General features: G+C 38.0%; 1 protein-coding gene across 4 annotated transcripts in view; it reads left to right on the forward strand.

Annotated features, from left to right (window-relative positions):
* The window catches only part of LOC131439017 (optomotor-blind protein), a 277,035-nt gene that overhangs the window by 102,358 nt on the left and 153,653 nt on the right, over window positions 1–21,024 (forward strand). For all 4 annotated transcript variants that reach the window (XM_058609495.1, XM_058609497.1, XM_058609498.1 and 1 more), the window contains one exon: window positions 3,549–3,702. In XM_058609495.1, the coding sequence (XP_058465478.1) occupies window positions 3,549–3,702 (154 nt within the window). The remainder of the gene's footprint in view (window positions 1–3,548; window positions 3,703–21,024) is intronic.

Below are 21,024 nucleotides of genomic sequence, written 5' to 3' on the forward strand. Positions count from 1 at the left end.
TGACACCCAGCCTCGGGAAACGAAGTGTAAGGCATTTTTAATGGCAAAATCGACCAAAAATTTGCTAAATACATGGGATATTTCAAAAGAATCGGTAACCACGCTGATTCGGCTTTTCAATAGCTAGATGATATATAAGATACTCAAGCGAACACGGTGTTGCACAGACAACAGGAAATTTCACCAACACACAATGCAAAAGCGACAATCCAGCAAGTGAACGCATATACAATCCAGTCATCAGCTCACTGGACAAGCTACTTGTTTCATTCACAGTCAAACATCAACTAGGCAAAGAAATATTGTGCAGCCTATATTTATAGATTTCTCTTCATACTACGCATTACGATACGGTCTTTTTATGCATGACGCAAAGCCTCCTATGCCGAACAAGAAGTTGACGTCATTTTCTACAACAGGGATTGGTGGATGAAAACATAAGTCGTTTCCAACCATTTTTTCAATAGTATGCTATTGAAATACTGAAACAACGTCGTCATACATGTCTAAGTTAAAAGTTTCCGGATCGATTGGTTGTTAAATTATAACAATCCATCAACAAATGACCGAGTTATTAACGTTCAAAATTATGACACAAAAAGGTTACGCGACTATTTTTGAAACTTTTAATTGACACCCGGCCCCATATAGTGAAGAGTAAGGCATTTTTAATGCCAAAAAATTAAAATGCCGAATTGCAAGGATTGTTGATCGAAGGTATTACCCAAACTCCAAAGCAAATGGCGTAGAGGTTAAATGTTAGTCGTCAAAAAATTTCTGAACATCTACTCGTCGTCTGGGACCCTCATGAGCTGAATGGTAGACAGTAGCAAAAGCGAAAAACGGTGAGCGAAATTTTACTGTCTCGGCCAAAGGGTTTTCTACACAGGATCGTGACAGAAGATGGATTTATTAGGAGAAAACCATAAGTCGAGCTTGACCAATTCTTGACATGAGCTGCAAAATCCTAATGGCTTCGAAAAAAACGAAACTTATCATTAAATGGAATCAAAGAGGTGTGTTGTATTACGAGCTTCCGAAACAAGGGTCAATAATATAATTCCTAAACTCCGATGGGAACTTTTGTCCTACCCGCCATATTCCCCAGATTTGGCCTATTCCGACCGACTATCATTAGTTTTCATAGATTTCCCACATACTCGCTGAGTAGTACTTCACTGGTTATGAAGATGTGGAAATATGGATTCACGATTGATCGTTTCGAAAGATAAACAGTTCTTTCCACGTTGTATTCGCGAGATGGTGGAAAATAGAAAAAATGCATAGTTTTCGGAGGCAACTTTGAATAAATGCCTATATAATCTATAACCTATTACTTACAATCAACATGTACTTTTATATAAAAAAACCGTATTATTAAATGCACGGGTAAAAATCCATTGCCAGCACCACGATTAAAAATCATGAAATCATGAATCATGTCTATCATGAATAATAAGTCATGATTTCATGAGCAAAATGATTGATGTCATGAACAATAACACATCATTCATGAATATTTTCATGATATCAATCATTTTGCTTATGAAATTTCATGACAAGGCATGGTTTATGATTTCATGATTAAAAAATCATGGTACCGGTAATAGATTTTTATCCGTGTGGTACATCCGGTTAACATTCATTTTGTTAGTACTATATTGAATACGTGTATTAAAATTATAACGTCAGTCTCTCTTTGTTTACATTCTTTTTCGCTAAATTTCTGTTTGAGCTGTTAGTAGAATATTCTCACTGAAAGTACTGTTGTTGTACCGTTGAATTCCACTATATCACGTAATTACACTCTCACAAAGTCACTATTTTCACAGTCACTATTTTTCCGAAAGTGTATCAAACGTTATAATACAGATACGTATTTCGGAATGCTATTTGCATCCTTCTTCATTTGCATCCTAAAACCGATACCCTGAAGAAAGATGCAAATAGCATTCCGAAATACGTATCTGTATTATAACGTTTGATACACTTTCGGAAAATAGTGACTGTGAAAATAGTGACTTTGTGAGAGTGTAATGACGTGATATAGTGGAATTCAACGATACAACAACAGTACTTTTAGTGATTCTTTTTCGATTAGTACGGGACTATCAGTAGTCCTTCTCCATCAACTTTCGAGCTGTTTTGAATAAATCATTGAAAAATACAAGAATGTATCGCAATAATTTAAAAAGGAAGAAAACAAATAGTAGGGGAGATTGGGGCTAGTCCGGACACGGGGTTAAACCGGGCAGCTTAAATATGTTCTAATCCAGCAATTATTATAAATGCGCTTTCATGTGACAGACAGACGTCAGTTGGCTGGATGACGTTAGTCAATTCAGCGTTGTGTTAATTGTATTCGTATCCAAAGATGTACGTTTTTCATCGATTTTTTTTTAAATTTTCTTATTTTTAAAATATATTTTTATTTCTGTGCATTGTAATGACGGTCCGGCTAGTACTTTCAAATGTTCATTTCGTGCTGAATCCTGATTATTAAGTGCATTCGATTACATAAAAAATGAAATTATTATTGTGTCTCGAAAATTAATTGTCTGTGCCGGGCTAAACCGCACAAAAAAGTGGGGCTCAATCAGACACATAATTTTCGACTTGAAATTCTTAATGGATTCATGAAATATACATAAATTTCGATATCTGTATTTTAATTCTATTTCCTATCACTTATTTAAACTGGATTTACAATAAATTAAATCAAAAACGTTCATTATATGTGGCGAAATAATAGTCATCAATAAAGACTCTAAAGTCGGTTTCAACATCAATTATTTAGTATATATTTTTTGGGTCGTGCAATTTCGAGATAATACCTTTATACCCGAGCAGGAATATGTCTAACGCAAGGTTGAAACCAACAGACTTCTAAAACACGATTTCATTTCTTTTGAGCTCATTAGGTAATCCAAAGATTTGACACCCTACTGTATTCGTTATTCATTTTTGTGTTAAACTACATAGTTCGGTTTGACCCCATAGGGAGTGGATTATGAGTTGGTCACCTCACAAAATCTAATGGATGTTTTTCCAAGTCACAAATTGGCAATTGTAGCAGAAAGTTGAAACTATACAACTGTATAGATAAATTGAGTGAAAACCTAGGTGTAATGGGTGTTTTTCAATTTACAAGAAGTGTCCGGTTTCGCCTCGTAGAGTGTCCGGTTTAGCCTCGAAGTTTTGTAAATTTTGTAATTTGGACATCACGAATTTTAACGGAAACTAATACATACATTTTCAAACCACAATTTGGGAATTATAGCTGATGGTTCAAGCTACACAACGGTATAGATAACTTGTAATGGATGCTTTTTTTTTAATTTCCTTAAAGTGTCCAACTTAGCCCCGGTCTCCCATATCCCTCAATTCCACTTAGGACCCTTTTCTAATGTTCATCGAGAGTTGTCATTCAAAACACTGTTATCATCAATATCAATAATTAAAATTTATTTGAAACATTTGAAAGATCCAACACATTGGTTACAACACTAATTTTGATACCTGTATTTGTTTTTCTTTTTTCATCGCAGTCGATGGATGGTGGCCGGTAAAGCGGATCCGGAGATGCCGAAACGGATGTACATACATCCGGATTCGCCATCGACCGGTGAACAGTGGATGCAGAAGGTGGTGTCGTTTCATAAGCTGAAACTGACCAACAACATTAGTGATAAGCATGGATTTGTAAGTACTGTCCGATTCTTATTCCGAATTTGATATTCTTTAAGCTCCCGTACAACCAAACCGCTTAAATATTTGCTCTGATCAATAATTAGTTAACTGGCTTCCGTGACGTTTTTACGAAACATCTCAACTTTACTTTGCGGTGTTCGAGCCGCAGATTGAATCCACTATGAACGCAAATTCCATTAAATTGCCCGCACCCAGTCGTAGCTCGGCTTCGTTGGGCGATTAAGTTAGCAATTGGTTTAAACGACTTGCTTCGGTGATCGAGACATAGTGGAAAGGCAGCAGATTAAATATAGGCTATAACAATATTTGTCATCATTAAATAATAGGCAAAGTGCTCGCATCAACGGGACTAGACGACACATTAACGATCGATCCGACAACACGGTGCACCAGCAGCCAAACATACCCCAGACAGTTGTCTTCTGGGCAAACGTGCATCCGCGAGTGAGAGATGCCAGCGCGTCGAAAAGAGACCATAGGATGCGGCATTCCCAACGTGGTTTTCAACAACATTCAGTAGGCCTGCAATGTGCGGTTTCTTTGATCCTCGCTAACGTGCCTACTGCGGTGCAATGATCGCGTCTTAAGCTTACGGATATTGACAATGATGACACTTGTTGAGTGCTCACTCCCGTGGTTAATCTTCTTTCAGGAGAATAGAGATTTTGACTTTTTGAAATCTGGACTGACCGTGTTGCCAACCAGTTAAGCAAACACAAAAAACAACCTCTTCTTATAAGCAGCTATACGCTATTCATAACGTGAATAGCAGCACTGCCTCCGTTTACATATTATACTGGTAATCAGGGTGACAATCCGGCAGTCTCAGTTGACGGAATGAAACTGATAGAAACTCGCGTACAAACAAATCTATTTGATTTAATGTGGTGACAAAAGCTACCGACAGACCCACTTGATTTGCGCTTAATTGTGTTTACAGTAAACAAGCAACAAAAAGATCGACCGAAGCGCGTTGAAAGGTCGTTTTGAGACGGGACAGGATGGAAGGGCAAATCTTCGATGGTACATTAATATGGCCTCACTGATCGAGTGCGAGACTCGATCACCAAAGAAAAATTTGCCGCAAGCGTAATTAAAACGAGCGGTCAGTATAATGAATGTTGATAAGAACTGTTTCTCGTCTCGTTTTTAACTTTTGTTTGTCGGCATTCCAAACATGCGAAACACTTTTTTTTTAGTAGCAGTGAGCTACTGTTTTCGATCGCTCGGGCAGTTGAAGATCGATAGCTGTTGATGAGGCAGCTCTGTTTGTCTTGATGATGGATTACTTGAGCGGTCAAATATGCACAAAATTCAGTCGAAATCCGGTTTCGGTTTCGTGGGACGACGTTTGACTGATGATGTTTAATCTGTGTACGTATGCAAGGTGGCTCCGCATGATGTTGAAGGAATGCCGTTCAACAGCTGTTCTCGAATTGGTACGATTCAAATTTGTTTCACAAACCAAGTTCAAAGAATGACTTTGTTCTAGCTCAACACCAGTTGCGCATCGTGCAGCCGACAAAATGAACATAATTCTATTTATCAATAAATACAACGAACAAAACGATGACACCGATCCGCTGCTGCTAGTGGAATCGAGATAATCGTTGGTTCCCAAATTACTCCCTGCTATTACCCATTAACTGGTTGTAAAGCAGGCACCCGGCCGACACGAACCCACAAATGTTAACGCTTCAGTGACAATGACGACGACGACGACAACGACGATGAGAATTGATAGAAGAAAAGGAAACCCAGGACGAGTGACATTTGTGGGTATCGCTTAAACGTTTCTCAAGCCCTGAAAATTTGTCGGATAATGATCTCCTTGGGTACGGATGAATGAAGGGAAAAAGGGACATCTGAACTACTCCGAGGCCTAGAGCGCGCCCTCGATAGCGCACCTTCAGCCGCCTCGTAAGAAGCAGCCTTTTGCGGCAGCAGCAGTAGCTGGCAATGCAAGGATATCTTTTTATCTCCCCTGTTCAATTGCTTCTTGCCTTTTTGCTCTACTGCACGGTTTCGATTGTCTAATTTTGAGTGCTGGTCGATTCCACTTTATTTTTATTTTCTTCTAACCCGCCACACAACCGGTCCTACCAATTTTCTAGACATGAAAAGGTTCCGAAGAATGGAGGATTGAGAGATTTAGGTAAAAAAAAGGTTAAGCCGAGGCCGCCTGATGGCATCGCAGACAATGAGATATGTTAGAAAATTAGGAATATTATTTGGACATTGAGCCTATTGTTGGGGAGCACTCGACTTTGAAAACGGGAATGATTCATCTTGCTTCAGATGCTGCTGCGGCGGTGGCGTAGTCAGAGTGCGGTTCGGAGGATGGTTTTCTATTTTTATTATTATCTTTTTTTGAGTTATTGAAATTTATTAGTGTTATCCCTCCAATAGTCCTCAGCTACATCACTGTTTTGTAGTAAAATAGTACATTTTTTACATCAAATAAACACTTTTTAGGTAATATTGAACTAAGCAGTAGATCTATTCAGACGTTGATTTTTACAGAATATTTGAGATGCGTGCATGTTTAAAAACCCTTAATATATAAGACAGAGGGATATCAAACAGTTTGTAATAAATGCATCGTTCTGCTACTAGAACAAAAATGATCTGGTCTCAAGGCCATTTCATCTCTCTGGCAATTGAACCATTATCTTCTTTGTTCCAATTCATTGCGTTGGCAAGATATTTTGGTAAATGCTCGAGTGCACGTGAACGTTTGGATTGTGCAGAGTGAACAAAGCGAACATTGTCCGACCGCTCTATGGTTCTCCATTCCTTTTGAAACAAATCTCCAGCTAATCCTTATTTGGGTTTTGTACAGAAATTCCGACCTTTTTGTGTTCTACACTCAGTTAAAATACTGCAAACTCCAAACTACTGATGTTATCGCGATTTTCTTATTCAATCTCTTAATTTATTAGGTATATTAAGACATCTCATGTTCAAAGATGCAGGCGGTACTGACTTTACCAAGAAATGACTTTTGTATCTTATCATTATTTACTTCTTATGAGAATTCCAAAAATATCTGATTCAGATACCAGATAAGACTTTAGTGGCACATTGCTGTGACAATTTAAAGATTTTTATAAATATAAAAATAGGTATAGAATTCGCTCAAACTTCCAAAGCCCGGAGGGCCGAGTGTCATATACAAATCGATTCAGCTCGACGAACTGAGCAAATGTCCATGTGTATGTGTGTTGTCAACAAAAAAATCGAGATCTCAGAGATGGCTGGACCGATTTTGATCAAACTAGTCGCAAATGAAAGCTCTTACCGTCACCCTGAATATTGAATGGTTTTGAGATCGGATGTTTAATTTTTGAGTTATACAAAGTTTTATGTCAAATGTTTTTTGAACATATCTGTCACAACTGACCTTGAAAACAAAATATGTTTTGCTGCTTAGATTCCGCACGGTAATAGCTATCCAACAAGCCTAAGATTGTCAAAATCCGTCCATTTCTAACGAAGATATCGATATTTTTGTGTGAACGACTTTTCGCCTTATTTCAGTAGTAAGAGTTTTATACGTTTGTTGATAAAGCGCTGTTTCGGAACCAAATCAAACTCGATTTTTTATACTGTTACATACAATTGTTTCTAAGTACCAAAAAGACTGTGTACAGCATCTTTTTTCATGGCATTTTGCCTCGGACCGATTTTAGCATCGTTCGAGTATGACATGTAAACCAGATGATGACAGCATTTTCAAGTTGAAACTGATTCCATAATTATTTTGATTTAAACTACTTACAGTAATAAATGCTGGAGTTACAGTAATAAATGCTTCGACTCAGTTCGTCGAGATCAGCAAATGCGTGTGAGACAAATAATTTCACTCAATTTTCTCGAAGATGGCTAAACCGTTTTCTACAAACTTTGATTCATATGAAAAGTAGTATACTCCCAAACAAGCTTCCCGAATTTCATCCGGATCCGACTTCTGACATCTATGATTCAAATGAGAGGTTTTAAAATCATATCCTATTATCCTATAAAACATCTTACTTTTTAGTCAGATCCGATTTTCGGCTTAGGAGATACAGGGTGATTAGTAGAAGAAAAGCCCATTTCACATAAATTTATCAGGTTTATCGGGTTGGCAGATTTGAATAGTCGATTACAAAATAAATTTATTTCAATTTAAGCGGTATTCAGTTTTCGATTCGGAAGGTACCCAAAAATTTAATTCGCACTACAATTTTTCAAAGATGACGATACACTTCTCAGATGAATTTAACTGATTTTGGCTACACCGATTTTAGAATTCTGCTTCCAGTATCGAATCGTTTCTCAAAGCTCAACCTTTTTTTCAAAAAGGCCAAATCGAATTTCAGAAACAAAAATTCAAATTAAAGGACTTATGGTTCCATACAAAATTGGTGAGCTTTATCCGATTCTGGAATTACAGAATGATGAGTTTTTAAAATTCATAACGATATAGAAGATGTAAATTTTTTGGCGTATTAATTTATGGTCATACAAATTCTTTTGGGTTATACTAGTTCCTGAATACCGGCTCTGGAAGTACCATAAATAATGACGAAAAACTCTAATGTGGAACTTATCTCGACATCTCATGAAATGTTCAATCGATTGTCACACGTTAAGATTGAAATTCGATACGATTTTCAGTTTCGGCATTACAGGGTAAAGAGTGATTAAAATCTCAATTTACCGTTTAAAACGACGATAATTAAAATAATGTCATGAGAACTAAAACACCGAAGAATGCAAAAAACACATGCGGATTGCTAAAAAAAAGGTATCATCTCACTGCATTTCATTCCTAGGTGGATTAATCACGTTTTTCGATATAATCTTAGTTGTCAAACTAAGAAGTATTTGAACAAACTAGCGAAATAAAGGAGCAATCTGGAAACGTCCTTAACGACTTATTAAAATTTGCTGGAAACACTATTATAGTAAATATAAATTTCTATTCTTTAAATAACATGGATTCATTTTGATTTTGATTATCACGGAATGAATTCTCCGTGTAAAAACAAATATTACTTTAATTTTGCTAACAGTGTTCACAAAACGTCTTTGTAGGTATAAAAAATGTTTCCCCAAAAAGCTTCTTTGAAACATATGACAAATGTATGAATTACAAAATAAACTACTTCAGAACGATTTTCAATTGAAAACGATCGACAGTGTATTATCAAATAAAAGACTATTTAAATGTGGAATAATAAAAAAAAGTATCATCCCACTGCTAGGTGGATTAGGTACGTTTTCTTCAACAACAAAATGCATTCAATCGCTTTCATTGTTTTTATCAGAATCTAGATAAAAAAAGAACGCTTTTCCAAGAAACAGTTATTTCTGTGGAGTTATTAAGACATGAACGGTTCCAAACCCATCTTCATCACAAACCTCAACAGGTTCGTAGTTTCCATAACAAGTGCAAAATTCTACTGGTGAGTTTTATCGACCGCCAATCTCCGCTATAAATCCTAACGCACAATTTTCGCTCTCCGCATAGCCACCAATGCTGAGTGAGAGTTATTTTACAAGCTATATTGTTCAACGATGTCTGAGTCGAGGCAGGTGTTTACAGGGTGCTCCATATTTTATGTCGGTATGTACGAGGTCTGTTCAAAAAGTACCCGGAATTCTCATTTTTCTAAAAAAATATTTATTTATTCGTCTACATCTATATGGTCCCCTTCAAAGTAATCCCCCCTAGATATAATACACTTATGCCAGCGTTTTTTCCAGTCTTCGAAACACCCCTGATAGTCACTTTTTGTAATGCTCTGTAGCACTTTCAGCGATTCTGCCTTTATCTCTTCAATCGATGAAAAACGCTGTCCTTTCATGGATCTCTTCAACTTTGGGAACAGAAAAAAATCACACGGAGCGATATCTGGTGAATAAGGAGGTTGGGGATTGATTAAAGTCTTGTTTTTAGCCAAAAAAGCGTATGTTTTTTTGATCCAAATTCAGCAGTTTTGGAATGAATTTTGCTGCCACTCGTTTCATGCCCAAAACATTTGAAAAAATATGATGGCATGAGCCAACTGATATGCCAACTTCATCAGCAACTTCTCTAATAGTGATTCGGCGATCATCCATAATCATTTTTTCCACTTTTCCCACATTTTCATCGATTATTGACGTGCTGGATCGACCGGAGCGTTCGTCGTCTTCAACGTCTTCGCGGCCATCTTGGAAACGCTTATACCACTCGTAAACACTTGTTTTTTTCATAGCAGACTCACCGTAGGCTCTCTATAACATTTCGCACACTTGGTTACACTTTATTTCATTTTTCACGCAAAATTTAATACAAATTCTTTGACTCTTCAATTCTTCCATTGTTTAAACTAACAAAAATCGCAGAGCTCAAAAACCACGTCTACACCAGCCGCTACAAGACAGAATGTAAACAATGAATACAGAAAATTTCACCATACATTAGGGACATATGTACCAACACAATAAAAAAAAATTTTTGACCACCGGACTCTCCAGACGCGCGCAATTAAAAAATTCCGGGAACTTTTTGAACAGACCTCGTAAACGCGGAATAACCATATACCAACCGAGCGATTGCATCAGATATGTTTTGGAAACGTCAATTCAGTACAATTTTTATCATGGATCGCTTCACACCGAAACAATCGAAATGCGCTGAAATCGTTGCAAAAAGGCACCTTCTGACAATAATCCCTCGGACTTCTTTTTGTTGAGTTATCGGAAAAGCAAGGTTTACGCCAGCCAGCCTCAAACTATTGACGAGTTCCTTGAGATGCTCGAAAAGGTAATGGAGAACGCTGAAAAAAAGGAGTTATTTTGTAATTGCTAATAAAAGTGGCCACTTTATTGATATTGTTTTCAAAATCTAGTTCAAAAAATTGTAAGAAACTACACTGAATAAAAATACATTACTTATAGAAATCGGTTGTTTTTTCTCAAAGCTATTCCATGTTTACATATCGACATAAAAGATGGAGCACCCGGTACATCCTACTTGCGATTGAGAGAATGTAGGATCAAATCATGACCGAGAGTATATCTTTTTGCCTGTTTTCAATACATTTTCAACGAGTGAATCATTTTCGAGTCTTAAAGGTTTCGAATTTTTATCGCATGTAAAAAATATCTCCAGTATTTAATATACCACAACTAGAAAGCGGCCAAGAAAGGTTTATTCGACGCATTATAAATATTCGAATTTTACGACAAAAATTACACGTTCGAAATTGCGGTTATGCCGCAGAGTTTCCTAATCAAGTATTTACAGATCGTATCCTCGTCAGATTGTTGTTTGCCCTTTTTTTGTTCGCATGCAGCCCCTTTCGAGTAGACCACTGAGTCAATGTCATTTCCGTCACCACTGATGCAGATTGCTGAAGCAGAGGTGTCATCACCGAGTGGCGATACGCCACCCTCGTCCTAGTTACTCTCAAATCGCAGCGGAGGTGGCAAGTTGTTGTCGTGTATGTGTCGTGATGGGAAACACGAATAAAAGTGTGTCTTTTGGCTGCTGCTTGAGATATTTACTGTTTTCTAACAGCCCAGTAGTGATGTGTTTTCTCGTTTTTATTTTTGTTTTGGTATAATAGTCGAGTACCGCGTAGAGGAGGTCTGTAGAAAGATGTTTTATTTGATCATTCATCAGTCAGCTTTGCCTTTGCCGAGTTGCTTGTTTATCCCTTCGGATTTTTTTTTCTTTGCGGAGAAAAATAAAGAGATTCAAATATTTGAGATAGCGCCTCCGGGATGGTGAAGTCTTTTATGCTTTTAGTGTCCCGAAAGTTTGCTTTCTTATGGGAAATTAAACATGTTTTTGTTTGAACAGAAGTGTGGGTTTCACACAGAGACTTCACAATCTGATCCTTAAATTCTTCAAATACTCGAACCAAACTTGTCTTATCGAAAACTTGAGTGATGCCAGCAATTTGATCCATTTTGACTGATTTGTAGCCATGCTCCATTTCCGAAAATACCAGCAGCCGTCCTTCGCAGCTTAGGTCCCCAAATGAACAGCACACAATGAAGCATGGAACTAATCAGAAGCAGTCATCTGTGTAGTATTTACTGTATACGACACAATTTGTACAACTTATCATCGAATTTAACAGGGCTACTCTCGAGATGATGGTTTTCCTTCGACTGGGGGGAAAAGTCCATCGCAACAAGCAACCGTGTTCTCGCATATGAAACACGTGGCTTCTTTCATGTGGTGACACATCCAGATCCGAGGCAAAATTTCACATGAACCAAGAAACTTGTTCTGATCGAACCAGTTTCGCTGGCTGGCAAATTGTGTTCCAATTGCGAACGCCACCATCTAGAACAAACTTATCGGAGCGTATAGTTGACACCCTTGAGATTCACTGCGTGAATCCATCTTCCACCCTCGCTTCACTGCGAAGCTCAACCTGCCAAGAAGGTCCAGTCCATGTGGTGGTAGCATTTTTAATTTGATACGGAAATAGGTTGACCCGAGTTCGACTTCGAGATGGGAACACGAAGCGCACAAGCGCTTCGTTATAAGTCTCCTTCTCTGCCATATTTGTCCCATTTTCTCTCGGGGGACAAACCATGAAAAGGTATTCATCGGAACTGTACGGCATGCTGCGTAGCGGAAACTATATGCTTATACGATGTGGGAAGCCAATCTAACCGAGCTCTACGGGCCACTGACTGACATCAAAGAGGACTGGATGCGTTCGACGTTACTCGGAGAAAGACAAACTGAAAGGATATCCCGAGCAACCCTGGCTGCGAGGGAGTGCTAATTCAAGTAGCTTTGTCGCAGCCGATGAAAACTTATTCCATATTCCAAGCGAGACGCTTTCGATATTGGCCATAATAAACCTAATTTTAGCAGTATGAATTATGTCGAGCACGTCCCACTGCAAAATTTTTGTCTATTTTGATCCTGGTTCAACGGGTTGGACACCCGAGACGGAGTCAGGGAAGCGTTTACTTGGGCAAATTAGTCAGTCCTCCTATTTCATCGATACTGAAATATTGAATGACACATCGTGTGCAAGAATCTGACAACAATGTATATCAGTAGTGCACATACATAGTCGGATCGCAATATTCAAAAGTTTTCCCAAAATAAAGCGCCATCAAATCCACCACTTTCCGTTTCATGTAGGGAACATCGCAGTCAATGCATCACCAGAGAATTAACACTTCGTCGCGTCCGTAAATGACAGCGGAGCTGATTCGAATTTATGTAGGGATGTCATCGAGCTGGAAGAACAGAGGCAAATTTGCCGCCAGCGTCTTGTTCGTTCGGTCGTTGAACGAGTTTATTTTCGATACCTGGCCAAAACGCGACCCGAATGAATATTCAGAGCATATCGCGCTAGGTTTTAGCAGGCTTTTGTCGGTTCGGCGCAGCCAGCAAGTGATCGGGATTCAGCGCAGATCCTCTTGGGCGAAACACTTGCCAAACTTGCCCTCAGTCGACATTAATGGCACCGCCGCCTGGATACGGTGTGATGTTGTTATTAGTATTGCTATTATTTGATCATGATTAGGCTAACCATGGCGCAGAGCTGGTCATATTCAGAGGCTTCCGATGAATGCTAAGCAGGCCGTGAGGCGAAAGGTGGCCAAGTTACTACGCTTGAACGATTTCTTTGTTGTCCCGCGCCCTGGTAGGCCGTCTGTGATTTTGATTGATTTGGTTCATGTTGAAAATTATTTTGTTAAGTTTAAGGAATGATTCGCGTGTCTTTCCCTTAAGCCTCAAACTCAAGATGAATGAGCTCCCCGCGGTCCGAAACCGTGTCAAATTTTCATTAGCCAGCCACCTGTATAAGTCCTTAATAATTTCTGGGTGAATGATTGCGGTTAGTTAGGCCGCGATTGGAAGCCATTTTGTAGTCGCGTGAAACTCTTATCGCACAGAAGGCATCATTCCTTCAAGAAATATTTATTAACGGTATCGTAGGCGCGAAAAGAGCATTTAGTGGAAACATGTCACGCAATGGACAGTGGGTGAAAATAACGCCATTTGGCTTATGCTGTTCAATATTTGAATTAAACCAGTACTGGCGAAATGTCCATTTTTATTTTAAATATTGCAAGCGGCTCACCTCGTTCACGTAAACATCAGTGACAAATTGTCTACCATAAGAACTAAATGTGTATTTCACACTTAACCAGCAGCCGATTCAGATTGGCCTTCATCAACGCCTCGCTATATACTTTTTGATAGTCAAAATAACGCCTAGCCGTAAATTCTAATGAATAGCCGCACGAACACACGCCACTGGTTGGTCGTTTGATTGCCTAAAACTTTCGACACTTACCGCAAACGGTATCATGGAATGAACTGCTAGGTACCGAATCCTGCCTACTTTTGCCCAGCACAAGCCAAAACCCGAAATAAGCACTTGGACCGCGAGGTTGATGTCGTAAAAATTAGCTGCGATAAATTTTGCGCCTTTCATCGAGTTTCCCTTCTGCTCCTAATGGGCTCTGGGACGAATAATCAACTTGCAAGTTTTCGTTCCTGACAGTATTATGATTTTCTCATACTTTGGAAAGGTGCGACTGGAAACACCTTGTGAAATAGTCACGTCACCTGGGAAGCCAGCGATTGCCACGCGGACACATCGATTAGGATTGTGATCCAAGTGGTCAGTGGATAGCGGATCGCGGTTACTGGAAGGGTGACAAGGACAAGGGTCAAACCACAAACGAATCGTTCCGTGTATGGTGCCCACATCAGAGTAGGAACTGGTCGGGACAAGTGGTGTGCGTTTTAATGATTAGTGGAGCAAAGAATTCCATAATTCATATTTATGAGATTGTAGTTTTATGGGTTTACCTTTCTTTAATTATTAATTAGACAGAGAAAAAAGTATGTGAAAAATGTTGTTGGTAATAAAAGCAACTAGCCTCGGCAGTGTGAGGCGGATGTGGTGCGTAGACTCACAAAAATAGCCGTTCGCACTTCTGAACTCAACATGTTGACACGCTTCAGCAATCACAACCCGATGGCCGATTTAATGCTCTTGGACTAAAACTGGTAGTTTCTTTTGCCTAAGGTGAAATAGGTAGAGTGACGTTTGATTTTATTTCTTAGCTCGGCAAATGTTGGACTTGCAATCTAGAAACTCTCTGGTAGAAGCTAAATGTACATTAATCTCCTAGATCTGTTTTTAGACCCCTAATGAGATAGTTGTTTTGTCATAATGTTGTTTTTACATAATGCGCATACAATTATGACACTTTGCTCAAAATACAATGGTTTTTTTTTCTTTTTTCAAGCAAAAGTATAACATTTTAATGACTAGCAAAGTCTTGATACTACTTTCCCTTTGTGGAAATTTACTCTTCTGTTTCAACGTTCTTTGTAGCGCATTCCTAACGTACAGAACCACTGGATGTGTAGTGCTACAATCCTATTGATACCAAGCATCCCTCCAGGTCTGGAGTCGTACATTCCAAAACTGGCCTGTAGGACCTACGCCCTTCACACTGAATCACAGTGAATAAGGAGCTATTTGAACAACTATTCCCAGTGAGGTTTCATTTGTTTATTTTTTTATTTAATAATTTAATTTATAAGGTACACTGATTAAGTTCTAATACACCGAGGGAAGCCTTGTTTATTTATTAAAAAAGATGTATCTGACATAGTTCGTCTCAATGGGAAAATTACACTCTTAGAAGAAAACGTGTAACTTTGCGTCTCGGTAGATACACATAAAAGAGCGTTACAACTCAAATACATTTACATTCGAAAACATGTAAAAATGAATCTTTTCTTTGACTTCACAGCTGATTTATCTAAATTTTAAATTCAAACTGATGCAAATTTAATTTTATAGGTTAATAGATTGAGGGCTTAGGCCAGTGTGTTTTAGGGCGTTTTAAATGGCTATTTTCACGCTTCAAATCTGATTTTCTTAGAAACGGTGACGAATATCATAAAACCCAACTGACAATCCCTTAGAAAATTAGTTTAGATTATTCTGTGAAAAAATCAGAATGATTGTTTGACTTTAGCGGTCGGGAAAGTCTTTTTTCTGAAGGAAGAATTGCATAGCTAAAAACGGCAATTTACTACTTGTTCATTGAATATCTCGCCTTTAAAAGCATGGATCAAAAATCTATCCTGACAATAACTAGATAATTTAATTTAGAACCGATTAGTGCATAAAACATATATGTTGTCGCGATGAAAATGAAGTTTAAGTTATTTTTGTGGAGGTAAGTCGATTTCTATGTCGGCGCCATTATAGTTCCCTGGTAACGTAACGAAACATGAGAGAGAAATAAAATCGGCTCAGCAAGGCTGCCAAACAAGCGGTAGCTTTCTTGGATTTTATGTGATGTAGTCAAAGGCCAGTAGGTCGCGTATTACCACGTGGCTCGCTCTGCGTATTACGTTTCCCTCAATGCTCTCTCGCAAATGTGCAAAATAACTCTCGATGTGGCCAAGAAAGTTTTGATATTTTCGATTACAAGTTTGACTACATCACATAAAATCCAATAAAGCTACCGCTTGTTTGGCAGCCTTGCTGAGCCGATTTTATTTCTCTCTCATGTTTCGTTACGCTTCCAGGATACAAGAGCAGAAAAAAATGGTGCCGCCATAGAAATGGACTTACCTTTACAAAAATAATATTCACCTAATTTTTATCGCGACAACATATATGTTTTATTGCACTAATCGCATCTAAACTAAATTATCTAGACATTGTCAAGATAGATTTTTGATCCATGCTTTTGAAGGCGAGATATTCAATGAACAAGTTGAAAGACGGCGTTTTCAGCTAAGCAATTCTTCCTTCAGAAAAAGACTTTCCCGACCGCTAAAACTAATGAATCATTCTGAAATTTTCACAGAATAATCTAAACTAATTTTCTAAGAGATTAAGAGAGTTGAGTTGGGTTTTTGGATATTCGTCACCGTTTCTGAGAGAATCAGATTTGAAGCGTGAAAATAGCCCTCTAAATCACCTTAAAACACACTGGCCTCAGCCCTTAATGATATATCATCGCCTAAGAGAATACGGCATGCTTGGATTCACGTCACGTGAAGTTTTTATTCTTCGAGAGTGTTAAAAGGTTAAGTAGACGTTGATGAAACATGTTAAGTTCGACCCGTTAAGTAGACGTTAAAGGTCGGGAAAATTTATCAAAATGATACTGTCCATATACCAGGGGTGGAAATAAGCAAATTTTTTGATTCACAGTAAATAAAAATAGTCAGTATTATCTTTTCATATCACATATTTATTGTAGATATTATAATGAATTTTGAAATGACTGATTTTTGATACGATAAATTTTGGTTTTACTTGGAATTTAAAAAGGTGTTCAATTTCATTTCCCACAATTTAAAACATAATTGCTATTTTAGTTTTGTTACCCAAATTTTTAAAGCACGGTGTTCGGTTTTTTGATTCACAATCGGAAATTTTGATTCACATTTTCATGCGCAAAATGGGCTTATTTCCACCTCTGCCATATACCATAATCCGTGAAATCCAGAGGCAGAAAGTCGATCAGAATTTCTCGATACTCAAATTCAAATAGTTTCTGGAATACTAATCAATGTACGTTTTTATCATTTCTTTTTCTATGATAAAAAGAATTCATGCTTAAAGGAAGAAATAAGCTATTAGTCGAGCTCAATCGCTCTGCGAGTGGTTTTCGGCATGAGGGATGCCTGTCACTTGGTGGCAATTGCTTTCGGGAGGTCAGTAAAGACATTGCACTTTGATACAAGTACAAGTGTTTCCCAAAAAGGATCAAAATTTGTTTTAAAGGTGAACTGTTATACAAAAACGAAAACGAAATATAAAGCATTATTTCTTATTCCTTTATGTTCTTTCTTAATTCTTTATATCATTAACAAAGATCTAAATAAACGCAAGCAGTCGCTGCTAACTACATGGGGAAATCGAAGCAGTTCGTAAGTTATGAAATGTCGGTATAATCGACAATTTACTAAAAGCGGAAAAAATTGAAAACAAAAGGCGTTGAAATATTATATGAATCGATTTGTAAGAATTTTCTTGCAAACTAAGCGAAATAACGGAGTACTTTTGAACATCCTGCCAGAGCTTGAGCTGCTCGAAAAAATATTACGGAGTTTAGTTCTTCCTTGCAAATAACTTTGATGCTGGTGGAATTATGCTATTCTCATAAAAAAATCGATGTAATTTCGGATATAACCGAAATGGAGATGTTTATATGCCATCAACATATGGTTTCATATTTTCCCTACGTTCGATAACTGAGCAATTCCAGGAATGAGTAGACGTAAAAGTGACAAAACTAGAATCGTCCTTCTCCGATTTGAATGAAACTTTGCACATGGCTTCAGTATGGCAAACCATAAGTTTTGAACCGATTGAGTGGTCGATCCGACTAACGACTGATTTTTAAAAAGGGCGTATGTATTTTTGCATTTCACAAAAATTGCCTTTTTCCAATCGTTGTAACTCGGAAACCGTTAATTGTACAAAAATGGCGTTCAGGAAGAAGTTGTAGGAAGATGATTGGACACTCTTGAAAAAATATACACTGAAAAAAACAATTTGATTTTTTTCTCAATAATTTCAAAATGAACAAAAAAATGAAATTTAAAAAAATCAGGGTTTCGATTTTTTTTGATAGTTTTTATTTTAAAGCTCTTATTAAAACCTACAGATTGATGGCTATCTCATCCGTGCCTTTTGAAAAATGAAGAAGTTACAGCTAAAACAATTTACAGATATATTCGAAATTTCAAGTTCTCGTTGAAAGATAATCATTTAAACCGTAGAACATTATTCTACAGGTTAAAGGCAATAAATTTGTTCATGATATCCTTTCTTCGAAAAGTAGCTGTTCTTGAGATACTTGGATATTTAAATATAACACCATTTTTTATATTTCCATGAATTGTTTATTTGCTTGCTATATCTACAATTATTACATGTACATGAATAATTCTTAAAAACAGCATTGATACCCTACAACTTCTTCCTGAACGCCATTTTTGTACAATTTCCGAGTTACAATTGCTCTTAGCAGAACTTGCCACTCCTGCTTAGAGCAATGAGATTGGTGATGAGACGATACCAAGCAGCTGGATGAAATGTGTTATAAATAACACGCTAAATCTAATTGTTTCGAGGAATTGGAAATTATTTTGATGTATTGTGACAGTAGTCATCTCACATAGGTACTCAAACCATATGTTAAAGTGAGATATGCTATCTTCGCTCGATCCATGAGCTCAAAGGGTAATATGAAAATGGGTGCATTCTCTTCGAGTTTTTGCGTTGTTATAACAGTAGTATCGCACAAATGTCGAACTATTTTTTCTGCGGTTTTGTATCTTAGGGCCGAAGCGAAGACATTCTATTCGATTTCATCAGAATTCGTTGATTGAAAGTCGAGTGATCCGCAAAATAACATGACGACTCTACTAATGAGATACCTAGTAATACGAGATCCTTTTTCTCAAAAATAATTCCGTTTCTCCGAGATACCAACAGAATGTAACGTTGATTCAAGTTCCTTTCACCTCCACTCACCAATGTTTGTTTTGCGTAGTAGACAAACTAATCACACTTCAAGCAGCTGTCAACAAATACAACCATATATCATTATGATAACCTAATTTCATTATAATTCATATTTTTACACAATTACATAGTGTTCAAAAGCGACAATCAATTTTGTATCAAGGGTTTATGTGAGAATATGCAGCTGTCAAACGAGGCATGTTTAAAATGTTAGAGCTCTTTCAATCGTCGTTTCCAGATATCTATCGAACTGAAAACGAGAGCTGTGATTGTGTTGGTATCAAAAGTTGATAACTGTTGTTTCAGAACCGTTTTCAAATAGGTGAAACAGTTTCTCTTTACAGCTTTATCCTCAGTGCTGCCAGTTAAAGTAGACATATGCACTTTTCCCTGCATGTTACTAGTCCTAACCTTTTTCCAGCCTTACCAAAAATAAAAAGTTTTTTTTTTCCTTGGCTCATCCCATCGCTCTATGCAAGCACGGTAAGCACACGTGTAAAATGCCGACGTGCAACCCGTTCGTAATCCTTCGCCGTGGCGTTGGTGGCGGCGGTTCATCATAAACGTAGTCGGTCTCGTGGGACGAGGGCAGTACGGTTGATAGTGTGTGGTGGCGAACATCGGCTGACACGCCTTTTGGCACCTAGAAGTACACAAGTGGAAATTGCAGCCGTACCAGACTGCCGCTACTGCTGTGTTGAAACTATATTGCGCCCTCTGCCTGCATGCAGTTTTCCTCCACTTCTTGGTTCCGTTCTGTTCCACTACGCCATGTGGCACTTATCGCATTCAACCACGCTATCATCATTACACTTTTTTTCTGCAGTGTTAGTCGTGTTTGATTCAACGCCTCTGCCTCGGTTTACTGACGAGGGGTAATCCGCCAACCAGCAATTTCTTACTTATGGGGATGTTAAGTTTTTTTTTCTGCTGTTTCTGCAGTTTTTCACTATCTAAATTTGATTCTTTTTTGCATGTATTTAAAGAAAAATTCGAACATCCCTGAGCTCGAAAAGTCGGCAAAAGTATTTCCGCCAAAGTGCAGCTTCACACCACCAAAATCAACCACCCTCAAGCCACTACATTAGTTGCAGCCTGGTTTCCTCTGTCATGGCAGTGTGGGGTGATGGGGCGCGGGTGTAGCGATAATTAATTTACCTTCCAATTTCTCTTATCGCACTTGCAGCTCATTCATCATAGAGTTCGAGTGAGGTAAACGCTTTCAAGTACTGCGTATTTTCGATGCACTTTAGATCGGACGTGTGTTTTTCTTGCACACGCTCTTGATGGGGTGGAACAGAAATGCAACGGTGTTGGTGTTACCGGTCTAATGATTAGATCGATTTCTTTTCGCTGAAACCGTACACGCTTGCGGAGAACTACGTGCATATGAGTATAAAGCTATTATTCTTAAAATTTCACCATTTTTTATAAAAATGTAACTGAGAAAGAAGTCTTTCAGTGTTCTACTGAACTGTGTTCAATCATAAATGTTACGGAAATATTGGCGAGGCAAATTTTACACGTTAGTTGTGATTCATTCGATTGAAAGTCTTTTGCAAACCGATGGAAAAATATGTAAGCGCTTTGTTCACATACAGGCACATATGTTTTTCGCTCGCGACAAAATAAGTAGAAGGACGTACAATATTCGGTTCTCCGAGCCTCGGTAGGTGTGTGCGATAGTTGCATAATGGTAATGTATTGAAGAAAACTTAAATACACTATTATTATATTTATAAACCGTATTTTCCATGAGGGACAAAAAGTGACC

The sequence above is a fragment of the Malaya genurostris genome, chromosome 3, assembly GCF_030247185.1.
Source record: "Malaya genurostris strain Urasoe2022 chromosome 3, Malgen_1.1, whole genome shotgun sequence".
In the NCBI taxonomy this organism is placed as follows: domain Eukaryota; kingdom Metazoa; phylum Arthropoda; class Insecta; order Diptera; family Culicidae; genus Malaya; species Malaya genurostris.